This window comes from Carcharodon carcharias, chromosome 10, assembly GCF_017639515.1.
Source record: "Carcharodon carcharias isolate sCarCar2 chromosome 10, sCarCar2.pri, whole genome shotgun sequence".
NCBI classification, from domain to species: Eukaryota; Metazoa; Chordata; class Chondrichthyes; order Lamniformes; family Lamnidae; genus Carcharodon; species Carcharodon carcharias.
In genome coordinates, this window is record NC_054476.1 from 117,398,949 (window position 1) to 117,414,564 (window position 15,616).

A 15,616-nucleotide genomic window follows, 5' to 3' on the forward strand; every position below is an offset into this window, starting at 1 on the left:
TCTGGCAGCATCGGCGGAGAAGAAAAGAGTTGACGTTTCGAGTCCTCATGACCCTTCAACAGAACTTGAGTTCGAGTCCAAGAAAGAGCTGAAATATAAGCTGGTTTAAGGTGTGTGTGTGGGGGGCGGAGAGATAGAGAGACAGAGAGGTGGAGGGGGGGTTGTGGTTGTAGGGACAAACAAGCAGTGATAGAAGCAGATCATCAAAAGATGTCAACGATAATAGTACAATAGAACACACATAGGTGTTAAAGTTAAAGTTGGTGATATTATCTAAACGAATGTGCTAATTAAGAATGGATGGTAGGGCACTCAAGGTATAGCTCTAGTGGGGGTTTACAGCCTTTACAGCCTTCCGGACTGAATATTGAATTCAACAACTTTAGGTCGTGAGCTCCCTCCCCCATCCCCACCCCCTTTCTGTTTCCCCCTTCCTTTTTTTTCCAATAAATTATAAAGGTTTTCCTTTTCCCACCTATTTCCATTATAAAAAAAAAACCCACTAGAGCTATACCTTGAGTGCCCTACCATCCATTCTTAATTAGCACATTCGTTTAGATAATATCACCAACTTTAACTTTAACACCTATGTGTTCTATTGTACTATTGTCGTTGACATCTTTTGATGATCTGCTTCTATCACTGCTTGTTTGTCCCTACAACCACACCCCCCCTCCACCTCTCTCTCTCTCTCTCTCTCTGCCCCCCACACAAACACCTTAAACCAGCTTATATTTCAACTCTTTCTTGGACTCGAACTCAAGTTCTGTTGAAGGGTCATGAGGACTCGAAACGTCAACTCTTTTCTTCTCCGCCGATGCTGCCAGACCTGCTGAGTTTTTCCAGGTAATTCTGTTTTTGTTTTATATTCACACAGATCACTGCAACCATTCCAGCCCCCGACATAGTAACTGATACCTGGGATGGGGGGAGTTATCTTGCGAGGAAAGATTGGACAGACTGGGCCTATATCCATTGGAGTTTAGAAGATTGAGAAATGATCTTATTGAACATAAGATCCTGAGGGGACTTGACAGAGTGGATGCTAAAAGGATGTTTCCCCTTGTGGAGTGACTAAACTAGGGGACACAGTTTAAAAATAAGGGGTCTCCCATCAAAGATAGAGATAAGACATTTTTTCTCTCAGAGGGTTGTGAGTCTTTGGAGCTCTCTGCTATGGACAGCAGTGGAGGCAGGGTCATTGAATACTTTTAAGGCAGAGGTAGATAGATTCTTGACTAACAAGGGAGTCAAAGGTTAGGTGTAATGTGGAGTTGAGGTTAAAATCAGATCAGCCATGGTCTTATTGAATGGTGGAGCAGGCCCAAGGGGCCAAATGGCCTGCTTCTGCTCCTAATTTATTTGTTTGTGTACAGCACATTAAGCACATTCTTACCCTGACTTCTGCTTGAGTAAATAAATTTTACATGGAGTTGAGGTTACAATCAGATCAGCCATGATCTTATTGAAAGGTGGAGCAGGTTCGAGGGGCTGAGTGGCCTACTCCTGCTCCTAAACTTGAGAAGTGCTGCATGAAAGGTTATGTTTGTGGTGTTCTGGGAGCTTTCAACTATAAGGTAAAGTTTTTTTTTTTAAGAACAAGATCTCGATATTCTTCAATCATTCATCAAGATGAAAGATATCAGTGAATGGAACAATTTTCCACCTTTCACACTCCGTACTCCAATCTCAAGCACTAATATGGATCTTTGCAGTGCCCCAACTTCAATCTCTGAAAAGCACCACAATGGGCTAGAAATTGCTGGGAAGTTGTGACATTGGAATGATGCTTTAACGGCACTCACCATTATTAATTTGTTAAAGAAAAGCACAGCCATTTGCAGAGTGAGATATGCCATGAGTTCCAATCCTCTGCAAATGACTGACTGATTCACATATCTCCTACATTAGCTTCACCAAAGCTGATAGAAGTCTCCCATGAGGATCCCAACGTAACTTCATTTCATGGCAATGGTGAAATGGTTTGACTTACAAAATTATTTGGAATTTTTACCAGGGACAGCAGTTTAGGTTTGGTAATTCATTTTGTAGAAAGCCCTGGTAACAATGTGATTTAAGATTGTCACATGACACCCGATCCAGGTGGCAGAAAGAGACCAATGAGACTGTAGGGTCTCACCCCAACACAAAGTGAATTATTTCTAGAGGGTTATAAAACTTTTTATGTGTCTAGGCAGTTGGATGAAGCCAGACCTACAACCAACAGTCCTGTTAGGCAATAACTTTGGAAGCTAATAACTTCAGGACACAAAGTTGTTCAACATTCAGAAAAGTGCTTGGGATACTACATTACATCACCCTGTATTTGGGCTCCTGTCCATTTTATAACAGGGTTTTGAATACAATATACACTAACGCTGTGTTCTGGATAAAGTATAATTCCTAGCTGCCTTTGAGGTAACATATCTAATTGCTGTGAATGGGGTACTCTATACTCGTATCATTATGAATTGGGTACTCTATACTCTTATCATTGTGGATGGGGTACTCTATATTCATAATTGTGAATGTGGTATTCTATATGCATAATGTATGGGGTACTCTATGCTCATCATTGTCTATAGGATACTCGAAACTCATCATTGTGAATAGGATACTCTATACTCATCATTGTGTATGATGTACTCTATACTCATCATTGAGTATGGGGTAATCTATACTCGTCATTGCCTATGGGGCAATCTATGCTCTTATCATTGTGAATGGAGTATTGTATACTCATCATTGTGTAGGGGATACCCTATACTCATCATTGTGTATAGGGGTGCTCTATACTCTTATCATTGTGAATGGAGTATTCTATACTCATCATTGTGTAATGGGGACTCTATACTCTTATCATTGTGAATGGGGTATTCTCTACTCATCATCGTATATGGGATACTCTATACTCATCATTGTGTATGGGGTGCTTTATACCCTTATCGTTGTGTATGGGGTATTCTGTACTCGTCATTGTGAATGGGGAATCTATACTCTACCATTAGTTCTGCCACTGAAATTGGGCGGGGGTAATGTTTTTGCCTCTGTTAGTTTGTTTGTCTGTAAAACTTATATCTCAAAAACTAATGGTCAGATTTTAATAAAACCTGGTACACAGCTAGGATATGGCCCAAGGAAGGATTGATTAGTTTTTGACGAAGATGCAGATCCAGATCCCAAAATACCTTAAAGGATCCATTAACATTGAGCCTTGATAAGCTGGGGAGTGAAAAATTATCAAGAGTAGGCGGGAATGTGGAGCTGAGGTTACAATCAGATCTTATTGAGTGATGGAACAGACTCAAGAGCCAAGTAGCCTACAGCTGTTCCTAATTTGTATGTTCATTGAGAGATATGGCGAATTGACTGTTTTTTTAAGAATGCTTTGGGTTGTTTGATTTAGAATGTTGTAGATTGTTTTGGAATATTGTGGATTGTCTCAGCCGTAGTGTTGGAATTTTTCACAACTGTCAAAATATGAGCAGAGTTTTCAGAGCAGGTTGTTAGATGTGGATTGGGCTGAAGCCTCCTCAGTGAGATTGAAGATCTCACTAAGAAGATTTCTTTCTTCGGCCTTGTAACTACAGAGCATCAACCAGGCAGGGAAAAGCCACAGGGAAGTGCTGTGCAATTGTAACGTCATTGAGTTAACAAGTGTGGTGGAGTTATGCACTCTTCACTTGTTGCGTATGGGGTATGTTATACCCTATCATTGTGTAAGGGGTACTGTCCATTTAATGCCTGCTTTTGAATACTGTACACTATTCCCGAGTTAGGGAAATCAGATATCTTACCATTGAGTTTTGGGTTACTTTATACCCTGTCTATATGACTGAGGCACATAATCCACTATCTCTGTTTCAGATACTATAAACCTTATCCTTGTGTTTGGTGTTTCTCTATACCCTCTTCCCGTTTTTGTTCTCTCTCTGCATCGAGAGCTGTGAGCTTCAGACACCAATTTTCATAAGAAGACTGGGCGGGAAACTTCATTTCTCTGAGTGAGAACAGGAAGGAATTCAGATGAGAATTGCACTTTAATTTCCAAGTTCTGATGAGCTTGTGCTGCTCAGGTCACGTCTGCAGATGTCCATTATCTGTACTGTTCCTGCAACAACAGCCAGTCCATTCCAGTTCCTCTGCCCATTTGCCCTGGTGCAGCACCTTCAGTTTGCTATTGTCAAATTTCCAAAAATTCTCATCTTTGAAGAAATAGGTCCATTTCTCATTCCAGGTGAAGACTCCATTGATACCAATCGGGACATCATTCCAATCGCTGAGCGTTCTAGGGTAGTACTGCTCCACCTGCATCAGATCTTCATTTAAAACATAGTATTTTGACCCTTTGAAAATCACCACATGACTCAGTGGGCGGAAGTAGAAGGCTGCATCTGGGTGGCGAGGCAGGCCCATGTCCTTAACTTTCATCGGGAAGCCCTTGTCCAGCCGGTTTTCTGTGTATCTCCAGCAACGGCCCCCTGGTTTAACAAAAAGGGATTCATTAGATTGGTCTTACCTGTTACAAACAGCAGGGGGCAACAAGGTGCAAGAATTTGCTTACAGACAGAGACTGTTGCAATGCTCTCTCAGCCAGCCTCACATCTTCCACCTGCCTTAATCCATCCAAAATTCTGCTGCCTGTACTCTGACTCGCATTCACCCATCACCCCTGTGCTCACAAGCACTAATAGATTCTTTTGACAGTGTCAACATGACTGATCAAATTGGTTGTGGCGAGGAGGACTGCTGGAGGAGGAGGAGAGGACATCTGGGAGGAGATGGAAGAACAGGGCAGGAGGAGGATAATGTGGTCAATCGTCTCGATAGTGCCCAAGAGAATGTACTAGTATCAGTGCCCAGGAGTTCATGTCCCTACTGTAGAAGACGGTAGGTAGGGACTGTTTTAATCTTTATTCTTTCATTGGCTGTGGGCATCGCTTTGTTGCTCATCCCTAATTGTCCCTGAATTGAGTGGCTTGCTAGGCCATTTCAGGGGGCAGTTAAGAGTCAACCACATTGCTGTGGGTCTGGAGTCACAGTAGGCCAGACTGGGTAAGGACAGCAGATTTCCTTCCCTAAAGGCATTAGTGAACTAGATGGGTTTTTAAGACAATCGATGGTACTTTCATAGTCAAGAGACTAATTTTATATTCCAGATTTATTAATTGCATTTAAATTCCACCAGCTGCTGTGGTGAGATTTGAACCCATGTCCCAAGAGAATTAGCCCGGGCCTCTTGGATTCTCTCTCTCTCTCTCTTGCTCGCTCTCACCTCCCTCTTCCGCACCCCCGGCTGCTTAATAAGATAGGTTGAGTCATGTCAAAATTAGGATTGTTTGCACTAACTGTGATCATGTGACCTCTACCAATAACTCAGAAATCAAATATCACTCCAGGATGATTTAACAACACATAATTAACTGTGTTTAATTGTATTGGAATAGTTTTACCTCTGAAAAAGTAGAATTTCCCTCCTTTGTCCGACACCGCTGCTGCCTCAATAGCTGGGGGCAGGTCTGGCCAGCTCTTCTGCAGTGACAGAGGTCCTTTTCTAGTCCCATCTTTTGAGAGTTTCCAGTAATCAGCTCCCCGGAATATGTAAATATTTTGTTTTAAATCTGCGCAGGGGAAAAACAGAAGCAGATTGAGAATACTGCGGCTCAAAAGAGTCTTTGTAGTTTGCATTTGCAGTTCTTTTACAGAGTCAGATTATCTTTACAGTGCAGAAGGAGGCCATTTGGTCCATCAAGTCTTCACTAGCTCACTGAAAGAGCACTCCACCTAGTACCACTCCCCTGCCTTACCCCCGTAACCTTTCACGTTCTCTCTTCTCAGATAGCAATCCAATTCCATTTTGAATACTTCGATCGAACCTGCCTCCACCCTGTCAGGAAATTTGTTCCAGATTCTAACCATCCTCTGGCTGAAAAAACTTTTGCTCACATCACATTTACTCCTTTTGCCATTTATTTTGAATCTGTGCCCTCTAATTCTTGATGCTCCCTTGAGTGGGAACAGTTTCTCACTATTTACCTTGTCCATACACCTCAGGATCTTGAATACCTGTTATCAAGTCTCCTCTCAGCTGCCTTTTCTCCAAGGAAAACAGTCCCAGCCTCTCTAATCTATCCTCATAGCTACAGTTCTTCATCCCGGGAATCATTCTTGTGAATCTCCTCTACTCTCTCCAATGACTTCACATCCTTCCTCAAGTATGGTGCCCAGAACTGGATGCAGTACTCCAGATGAGGCCTAACTAGTGTCTTACACAAGTTCAACATGACCTCCTTACCCTGTATTCAATGCCCCTATTAATAAAGCCTAAGATACTATATGCTTTATTAACTGATATCTCAACATGCCCTGCCATCTTCAGTGACTGATGTACATATACACCAAGGTCCCTCTATTCCTGCATCTCCTTTAGAGTTTCTCCCTTTTTTTTATACTGTCTCACCATATCTTTCCTGCCAAAATGAACCACCTCACACTTCTCTGCATTGAACTTCATCTGCCACTTGTCTGACCAATCCACCAACATGTCTACGTCCTCTTGATGTTCAAAGCTATCCTCATCACAGTTGACAATGTTTCCAATCTTCGTTTCATCTGTAAATTTTGAAATCATGCCCTGAACACCAAATCTAGGTCATTAATATATATCAGGAAGAGCAAGGGTCCCAACACTGACGCCTGAGAAACTCCACTACAAACCTTCCTCCAATCTGAAAAACAACCATTTATCACTACTCTCTGTTTCCTGTCACTTAGCCAATTTTTTATCCAAGTGCCTGGTTTCCATGAGCTAGAATTTTGGTCACAAGTCTATTGTGTGGCACTATATCAAATGCCTTTTGAAAATGCATATACACCACATCAACAGCATTGCCCTTATCAACCTTCTCTGTTACCTCCTCCAAAAATTATCCTGCAGTTGTCTAAGTGACTATTGATTTTATCCCGTACTAAAGTTTCCAGAGGTTTCCCTACAACTGAGGTCAAACTGACTGGCCTGTAGTTGCTGGCTTTATCCTTGCACCCCTTTTTGAACAAGGGTTTGACATTCGTCATTCTCCAGTCCTCTGGCACCTCCCCTGTGTCTAAGGAAGACTGGAAGATTATCATTAGTGCCTCTGCAATTTCCAATCTCACTACCCTTAGTACCCTTGGGTGCATCTCATCCATTCCTGGTACCTGATCTTTTTTAAGTAAAGATAGCCTTTCCAACACCTCCTCCTTCGCAGTTGTAAATTCTTGTAGTGCACCAGTTACCTCCTCTCCCACCTTGGCCTGAGTAGCAAGCTCTTCCCTTGTAAAGATAGATGCAAAGTACTTGTTCAACACCTCTGCCATTTCACCAGCCTCCACATGCAAGTCCCCTTTTCTGTCCCTAATTGGGCCTACTCTTTCCTTTACCACCCTTTTATAATTTACATGTTGTGTGTGTATCCCAAGGAGCTCCAGTTTGTGCAGCAGTCATTCTGAGGACTGCTATAGACTTATTCACCAATGACAAGGTTTCGAGACCTGTTATGGACAGGATTTGCCAATGGGAGATTAGCAGCAAGAAAGAAAAGGTCAAGCTTGCATTTCTACAGCACTTATCACAACCTCAGGATGTCCCAAAACACTTTTGCAACCAATTAAGTACTCCTGAAGTGCAGTCACTAATTTGTGCACAGCAAGCTCCCATAATATCAGCAACATAACAATAACCAGATTATTTGTTTCTAGGTCTTGGTTGAGGGATAAATATTGGCCAGAACTCTAATTTGAGTTGTGCCATGGGATCTTTTGCATTCACTCAGGAAGGCAGATGGAGCCTCGGTTAAACAGTTCATATGAAAGACAGCACCTACAACAGTGCAGCACTCCCTCAATAAAAGTACTGGAGTGTTCACCTATGTTTAGTGCTCAGGTGCCTGGAGTGGGACATGAACCCACAGCTTTCTGACTCAGGGAAAGTGATACCAGCTGAGCCAAGGGGTGAATGGCACAGAGCCCCAGGCAAACAATGTAAAGAGGTAAAATGGTTACTTATGCCATTGCACCAGTGTTTCCACTGAGGTAATGATGGGAGATCACTGGGGAAACTCAACGCCTTTCAGTTTAGACCCAATCTACTTTGCCAGACTCTGTGTGTATGTATGTGTGTGTGTGTGACTCTGTGCTTCATCTTCCACCAGCCCCATTAACTATTCACACACACATTTTCTCTTCTCTCTTTATATACCTCCTGTAGTCTCATTCCAATATTGCTTCTGCAATTTCTCCTGTTTCCACTAGATGGCGATTGAATTTCTTTTTATATACGTGTGCCTCTGTGTGTGTGTGTGTGTGTGTGTGTGTGTGTGTGTGTGTACATATACATACATCTGTTGGCAGTGTACATGTGTGTCTTTGTGCCTACAGTATGTGAATTAGTGTGACTTTGTGTTTGTGTGTGTGAGAGAGACTGTGTGTGTGCGCGCGCTCGTGTGTGTGTGACTCTGTGTGTCTGTGACTCTGTGTGTATGTATGTGTGTGTGTTGTGTGACTCTGTGTTGTGTGACTCTGTGTGTATGTGTGTGTGTGTGTGACTCTGTGTATGTATGTGTGTGTGCATGTGTATGTATATGTGTGTGTGTTACTCTGTGTGTATGTATGTGTGTGTGTGTGTGTGTGTGTTGTGTCATGTGTGTGGAGTTCATGGAGGCCTGTCTCCTCGCCTTGTGCCACGTTTGCGGAGTGGTGCCTCTCAAGCTATATATAACCACTTGTCTCTGCTGGGCAGAGATGTCCATTGTCCTTTGTGGACTACGGTTAATTATCAAAATTACCGCATCCCTTTATATGGTCCATTTAAATACTGTTGGAGTGTACCACCTTCTGTTCTCTGCACGGGTGCTATCTGACCCGCTGGGGGTCTCCAGCATTTTCCATGTCTGTATCTGTATAAATAAGTTCCTTTCTTTTCCATAACTGCTGTTATCACAGGAGACAATGAGAGGGGGGGTGTTGGGGGGGGAGAGGTGGTCATGGTGACATGGTCAGGGAGACATTTCTCTTATCAAAGTGAAGACTTTTGATATCTAGTTATGGATTTAAGAAATATTCAGTCAACCGGTGGGGAACCCAAGTGGCTGACGGAGCAGATTCTGAGCCCCATTAAAGGATGAACTCTTACCCTTGGTGAGGGTGTCGAAATGAGTCTGGCAGTATGAAGGCGGCAGACGGCTGTCTGATGGGATTCCACGGTTAGCGTGTTCCGCTGGGTTCTGAAAGGACATCAACAATTCTGCTGGCAGCTGCAGCATGGGCACATGGAGCGGTTTCCCTGGAACAGAGAGAGAGAGAGAGAGAGAGAGAGGGAGGGAAGATCTCATGAGGCTTTTCATTCCACACTCGGCTCAGGGGAGTTCTAGGCTGTGTTTCTATGAACTGAGCATGAACGAAGGCAGTGACTGGAACACCTCATTATCCCACACCAACCGTGACAAAGTCTGCTTAACATAAACGGCTTGGTGAGAAAACTTGTCAACTGGTGCTTTAACCCCTGGAGTACCACAGGCATCTTAGAAAATATCTTACTCCCACCACCCAGAATGAAGCTCCTTGTCATTGAAGCTGGATAACCCTGAGACACAGCTCCAAGTGCTATTTCTCCCTCTAATACCATGCCAATGTCATGGTTGTTCAGTGCAGATTCTGAGAGTCAGCAAGGTATTCAGGTCTGGTGGCCCTTTGAGCCCGTGACTGATTTTCAGTATTCCTGTTTGCTTTTTGCAGCCATGGGACAACTGATAGCCACAGACTGTTTCCTGTGATAGAGAGTTCCAGAAGAAGATAGATAGATATATATTAGATTAAATCTAATAGATTTAGGACAGAGACAAATGTATGATGTTGTATGTGTCTGCATGCCATTGTAATGTAGAGATGCTCAGCAGATCAAGGATTAATGTGGGACTGGAGAATAGCATCACCCACCATATGATGTATGGAATGACATGGTAATAGTCTAGAGAGAACCCTCTAGAAGCAGCTTACCTGTACAGCAGTACCACCATGCATGACATTAACTGGGATCTGTACAAAATTAAAGATTAGTAATAAATGGTTCATGTGTAAACTTACAAGTCTCAAGTCTTCTCCATGAAACACCAAACCAACCCTTACAACATGACAATCAGCGTTGGGACAAAATATGGTAATCAGCAGTGGTATATAACATGCTGACCAGCGTTGGTTTGAAAGGTGGCATTTTAAATGATGAACCCAGAACAGCATCGCAAGGTATAAGAAACTAAAGCAGCTGAATCCAAACCAGAGAGATGCCTGCCTAAGAGGAAACAGTTGAAGAAGATTCGCTACAGACTTAGAAGTTGAGGAATCCACAGAGTGAGTGGAAGTCCAGTGCAAGACTCCTGAGTGATCCAGAGTAAAAAAGAAGAAAAAAAACTGGTCAGACCACAAAGATGGGTGAGCAAAAATACAATAATTGCAAGAGCCTGAGTGATGCAGTGTGAAAAATACTGGTCAGTTCACAAGGCGGTGAGCAAAATGACAGAAAATCGCAAGACCCCTAGTGACGCAGAGTCAAAGGGCCTGGACAGTTCTCAAGATGATGAGCAAAACTACAAAAATGAAGTTGTACTTAAATTGTAGAATAGATGGCAGTCCCAGCCAGCACCTTGTAACAGGAGGTGGCCGAGCTTAAGTGAAAAAGGAGAATGGCTGCTGTTCTAAAAAAAATTTTAAATCCCTTTCATGGCAAGCACAGCAAACAGAAAGAAGTGCTATGGCTTTAAGTTCAAAAAAAGGCTGATCACCAAATGGCTGAGAAGTCTCCTAGAGTGCAGGACACTCAAACATGAAATGTCCCTGTAGAGTTGACAGCTCACAACTTCAAAAAAGTGCACTTGCCAAAACTCCTAAAGTGCAAAGTTCCAAGGACCTGCAGTAAAATAAGAAAGAACCGCCCTTGAAAGAAATGCTGCTATTTTGAAGTTTTAAGAAGTTTTTTTTAAAAAGGCCCACAGTTGCTGGGGAGCCCATCATAATCAGAAAAGTGCAGGAAATTCACAGAGAGCAAAGCAACAGGCTGCAGACAACCTGAAGTGAAAAAAAATGGTTACTGCACAGATAGCCTTAAAGGGGCAACAACATTTAAAGCAGTGACTAGAGAAAATAAACAGCCATGGACAGAAAATTAGAAGATAATCCAGTCAGAGGGCAACTCCCATTAAAGTGCTGAGGGCAACAAGAGACCCCAGAGAGGGAGCCAAAAGACCCCAGAGCAAGGGAGCCAAAAGATCCCAGAGCAAAGGAGCCAAAAGATCCCAGAGCAAAGGAGCCAAAAGACCTCAAGCAAGGGAGACAATATTCAAGTAAACCACAAGATGGTTGCCAACCATGGCAATGCAATGAAATGCATGAGCCGAAAAGTTTAGTACAGAAGAAAGAAATGGCTAAGAGCCGAAAGACTTAAAAATAGAGCTTTTTGAAAGTGAAGCTGTTCTACAGGAAAATGTTTGCATCAGAGCTGAACTGGAAGGTTTGAAGTGCAAGATTCAAGCTGAGTATATACCTTTGAAAACACATGATAAACTGAAGTCTTCAATGAACCAAGCTATTCAAGATCTGAACAAACAAATTTCAGAGATAACACAAAGATACCAGGAAAAAATGGGCACCCTCAATTCTACAGTTGGCAAATCAAAGCAGGAGTTGGGAAACTCAACCAGATGTACAATTAGGTAAAATAGCAGGCAGAAAAGGCACGCTAAGAAGTTGCGACCGTGAAAGACTCCTTGAATTATCAATATGTAGCCACGGAAAAACACGAGGTGCTAAAAAGGATGTTGAATATTCCTCAGAAAAAGCTGCAATTGAACTATCAGTTATAATGAAACAATGCACTGAAGTTCAGAGTGATTTGGCAAGAGGTGAACAAGAGTAGAGCAAGGATTAGCATGGGGCTGGAGAATAGCACTGCCCACGGTATGATATATAGAACCACATGGTAATAGTCTAGAGAGAACCCTCTGGAAGCAGCCTACCTGCATGGCAGCAGCATTATACATGACATTAACTGAGATCTGTATATTGTTAAAGATTAATAGTAAATGGTTTATGTTTAAACATACAAGTCTCAAGATCTCATCACTGAGACATCAAATGAACCAATAACACAACAATGAACAGGGGATTTTTCCTTTTACACAGAGAGTTGTGAGGCTGTAGAATGCTGTTAGTGATTGAAGCAGAGGCCAGGTCCACATTGAAGCATAAGTTAGTTAGGTGGATTAAGGAAAGAGAGAGAGAGAAGGGGATTTGGAAATAGAGCAGATATGAGAGAATAATACTGACAGGGTTTGGGTGGATAGAACAGCCTCTGTATCATAATTCCTATCTAGTTCTATGATGGTGATAGAACCAAGAATGATGGCTGATTTAACCTTCCTTAGTCCAAAGGCCTGGGAGGCCTTCCTTCTAAGAGTCCAATTTTAACCCTACTGAGGACCAGTTCTCTCAGCACAGACAGGAGTCAAACCTGCCTCTCCCTGCTTGAATGGATGATCCTCCAGGGATATTGCACATGCCAACTGGGATCTTTCTGACTTATGTGATTTGATTTTAAGCATTGTTTCTTATAAGTGATGTACAGAAGTAAGTATAAAAGTTAAAATAATAAGTCGAATAGCTCCACTAAATCTTGATGCCAACCCATAGTCAGAATGAAAAGAAATAAAGGTGCTGCATTTATATAGCACCTTGCACAAACTCATTATGTCCCGCAGCACTTAACAGCCAATGAGGTACTTTGAGGGGCAGTGACTGTTGTAATGGAGGAAAGGGACAGCCAACTTGCACACAGCAAGTTCCCATGAGCAGCCAAGTGGTAATGATCAGATGTCGTAGTGATGTGGTTAAGGGATAAATATTGGCCAGGTCACTGGTGAAAACTGCTCTGCTCTTCTTGGAGTAGTGTCATATGTTCCTGTACCTCAGAGAGCAGACAGGTCCTTGGTTTAATGTCTCATCTGAAATATGGCACCTCTAACAGTACTGCACTCCTTCAGTACTGCACTGGAATGTCAGCCTAGATTTTGTGTTCAAGGCTCTGGATCGGCAATAGCTTTCTAACTCCAAGACGAGAGAGTTGCCAAGTGATGATCCATGGGGCAAATGTTATGAGCCAGCTCTGTCACTGCAGGGATCCACGCAATGGGAAAGTACTAGTGATCAGCTTGCTCCATTCATGAATCTCAAGTTGTACATGCTGACCTCTGTCCCCTGATCCCTAATGTGCACTCAAGTCAAGAAGAACTCCTGCATCAGGAGTGTTCAACAGTCAGATTTAGCAGATATATTTAACATTTGAAATGAAGCCAGGCCAAGTTAGAGGAATGTAGGCGGGGGGATTGGGGGAACGGTGATGGGGTTGTGGAGGAGGTGTTGCGAGGGGGTGATGCGTTAGGGATCCTAGTGCCCCAGAGACCCAGCCATGAATTCCCAACCCCCGTCAGAGTTAGAGTTGACAACTTAGAAGAGCTTTGGGCTGTGAATTTTCTCAGGGATGATCCTGGTCCGTCACCATAGCCTCACGGGAGGTAGGGTTACTAACCCTGGTTAGACATATTCCTGACGGCTCCATCCCTTACATCCCACTTCCAGTACCAGCCTCCGCTCTCCTGCAGTTTGACAAGGCAGCACAATTAAACTGACCAGACTTTTGAGTTTGTACAGAACAAGAAGCACAGTATTAAAAGCACTTGCATTTATTTACTACAGGTCATTGGAACTATCACAGGGTGTTTGGAAAGGACAGACATTATCTCAGATGACATTTCTAAAGCATCTCCTCGTGGTTTAGGAATGTGACCTCCCCGACAACCATCCTCCTCCTGAAATTCTTCAAAGGTCTCTTAACTCTCTAAGGCCATCTGTTGTGTCAGTTTTTAGGATGCTGATGGTTTTTTTCAGAGATCTACAGGCCCAATATTTTACTAAACTGCCCCTCTCCATCTCTGCTTTATTGCACAACCATCCGAGTCAGTCAATACATGGAATAAACTGGTTTGAAGACTGACCTTTAGCCTTTTTGGATCTCAACTCTTTTGTCATGTTTAAAAATAGGTATATTTTAAAAAAGGAGTAATATTTGAACTCTGTCTATATGCTGCAGCTAATGTAACATCATCAAAGATATACTGATGTGTGCGAGTGTGTGTTTGTGTATATATAGTTGGGAGGGGTGTGCTTGTGAATGCATCTGTCAGGGTGTGTGTATCACATGTTTACTTTCACATTCACTATTTAATGCTGTGTACTACAGAAACTTCATTTTGGTTTAAGAAAAAGAAAAATTACGGAGGACAAGCTTAAAATGATACCGAGGATAAAGTGCAGTAAATAAGAAAGGCAAAAGGCAGCAAAAGATTTGCACAGCAAGAGAAGCAGAGAGGTTGAGAGAGACACAGAGACAGAGACATAGGAAGACAGATGCAGAGAGAGAAAGAGGGAGAGACAGCAAAGGAGAAGCAGAAATTTGGACAGAGGCAGAAAGTGAGATACAGCAAGAGGGATTGAGAGGAGCAGAAAGTCTGAAGCGGATAAATATACTCACATGCACAGAGACATGAAGAAAGAGATGTTCAGATGATAGAGACAGACACAGGTAAAGAGCAGTGGAGGTAGGGAGATGGAGTACATGTGTAAACAAGAGAAAGTCAGTAGATTACAGTTAAACTCAATAGATTACAGTTAAACTAAGTGCAAAAAAGTAAATCCAACTTGTTGCTTATTAAGAGGCCACTCTACAGTCATTGTTTGCATGTCCATTTGGGCCTATCTTATGATATTGCCCATGCTCCTTTATCCAAACGGTCACGTAGTTAAAGAATTTCCAATGTATCCCAATTTAATATTTTAGTTCACAACCGTTTATCCAAACTCTCACTGAACCAGAACATGTTGGTGTCCCGAGTCCTGTCTGGATAATGGTGATTGGGCTGTGTTAACAATAACAGCCCAAGACCCCACAGCACATTCCCAAACGGAAAGAGGCTGACAGGCGCCAGGACCCCTGGCCTTCAACTAGATTGCATCAGTGACGCTAGAAAATGCCACAAATTTCCCGTCAGGATGTTTATGGTTTAACTCTTCCTAATTTTACCAGAAAATCTTCTCCACGAGATGGAAGTTACTTCTGTCAACCTCTTTGCTAACATTGAGTTAAATAAAATATACTCCAGTCAGCTTTGCCTTAAATTTGCAATATTCCTTCTCTGTCTAAGACACTGCAGAGCTTAAGGTGACAGTTGAAAATCTGAAGTCAAAGAGATTTCTCGAGAAGTCAAGCAGTAGAAGAGAGGGATGGGGCCCATCCACCAGAACCCACACCCCCAACTACCTCCATAACTGTTTCTGCTGTATTTACCATCGGCTAAAGCAAGTGCAAACCGCAACGGCAATGTGCATTTATATAGCACCCTTAGGTCAAAAGAAAATCCCAGGCCACTTCATAAAACGGTGCAATAGAAATGGACGCTGAGCAGGAAGAGACTACAGGAAGAGTGGCTGAAGGCAAAGTTGAAAGCATGGCAAGGTTGACAACGTTCTTTTAAAG

At 42.7% G+C, this 15,616-nt stretch overlaps 1 protein-coding gene across 1 annotated transcript in view; it reads right to left on the bottom strand.

Moving 5' to 3' along the window:
* Positions 1 to 3,384: 3,384 nt before the first annotated feature.
* mmp28 (matrix metallopeptidase 28) overlaps positions 3,385 to 15,616 on the bottom strand; it is a 147,244-nt gene continuing 135,012 nt past the window's right edge. The window contains exons 6-8 of the mRNA XM_041198347.1: positions 9,170 to 9,319; positions 5,454 to 5,621; positions 3,385 to 4,481 (exon numbers count right to left, since the gene is read on the bottom strand). Of these exons, the coding sequence (XP_041054281.1) occupies positions 4,078 to 4,481; positions 5,454 to 5,621; positions 9,170 to 9,319 (722 nt within the window). The 3' untranslated portion in view covers positions 3,385 to 4,077. The remainder of the gene's footprint in view (positions 4,482 to 5,453; positions 5,622 to 9,169; positions 9,320 to 15,616) is intronic.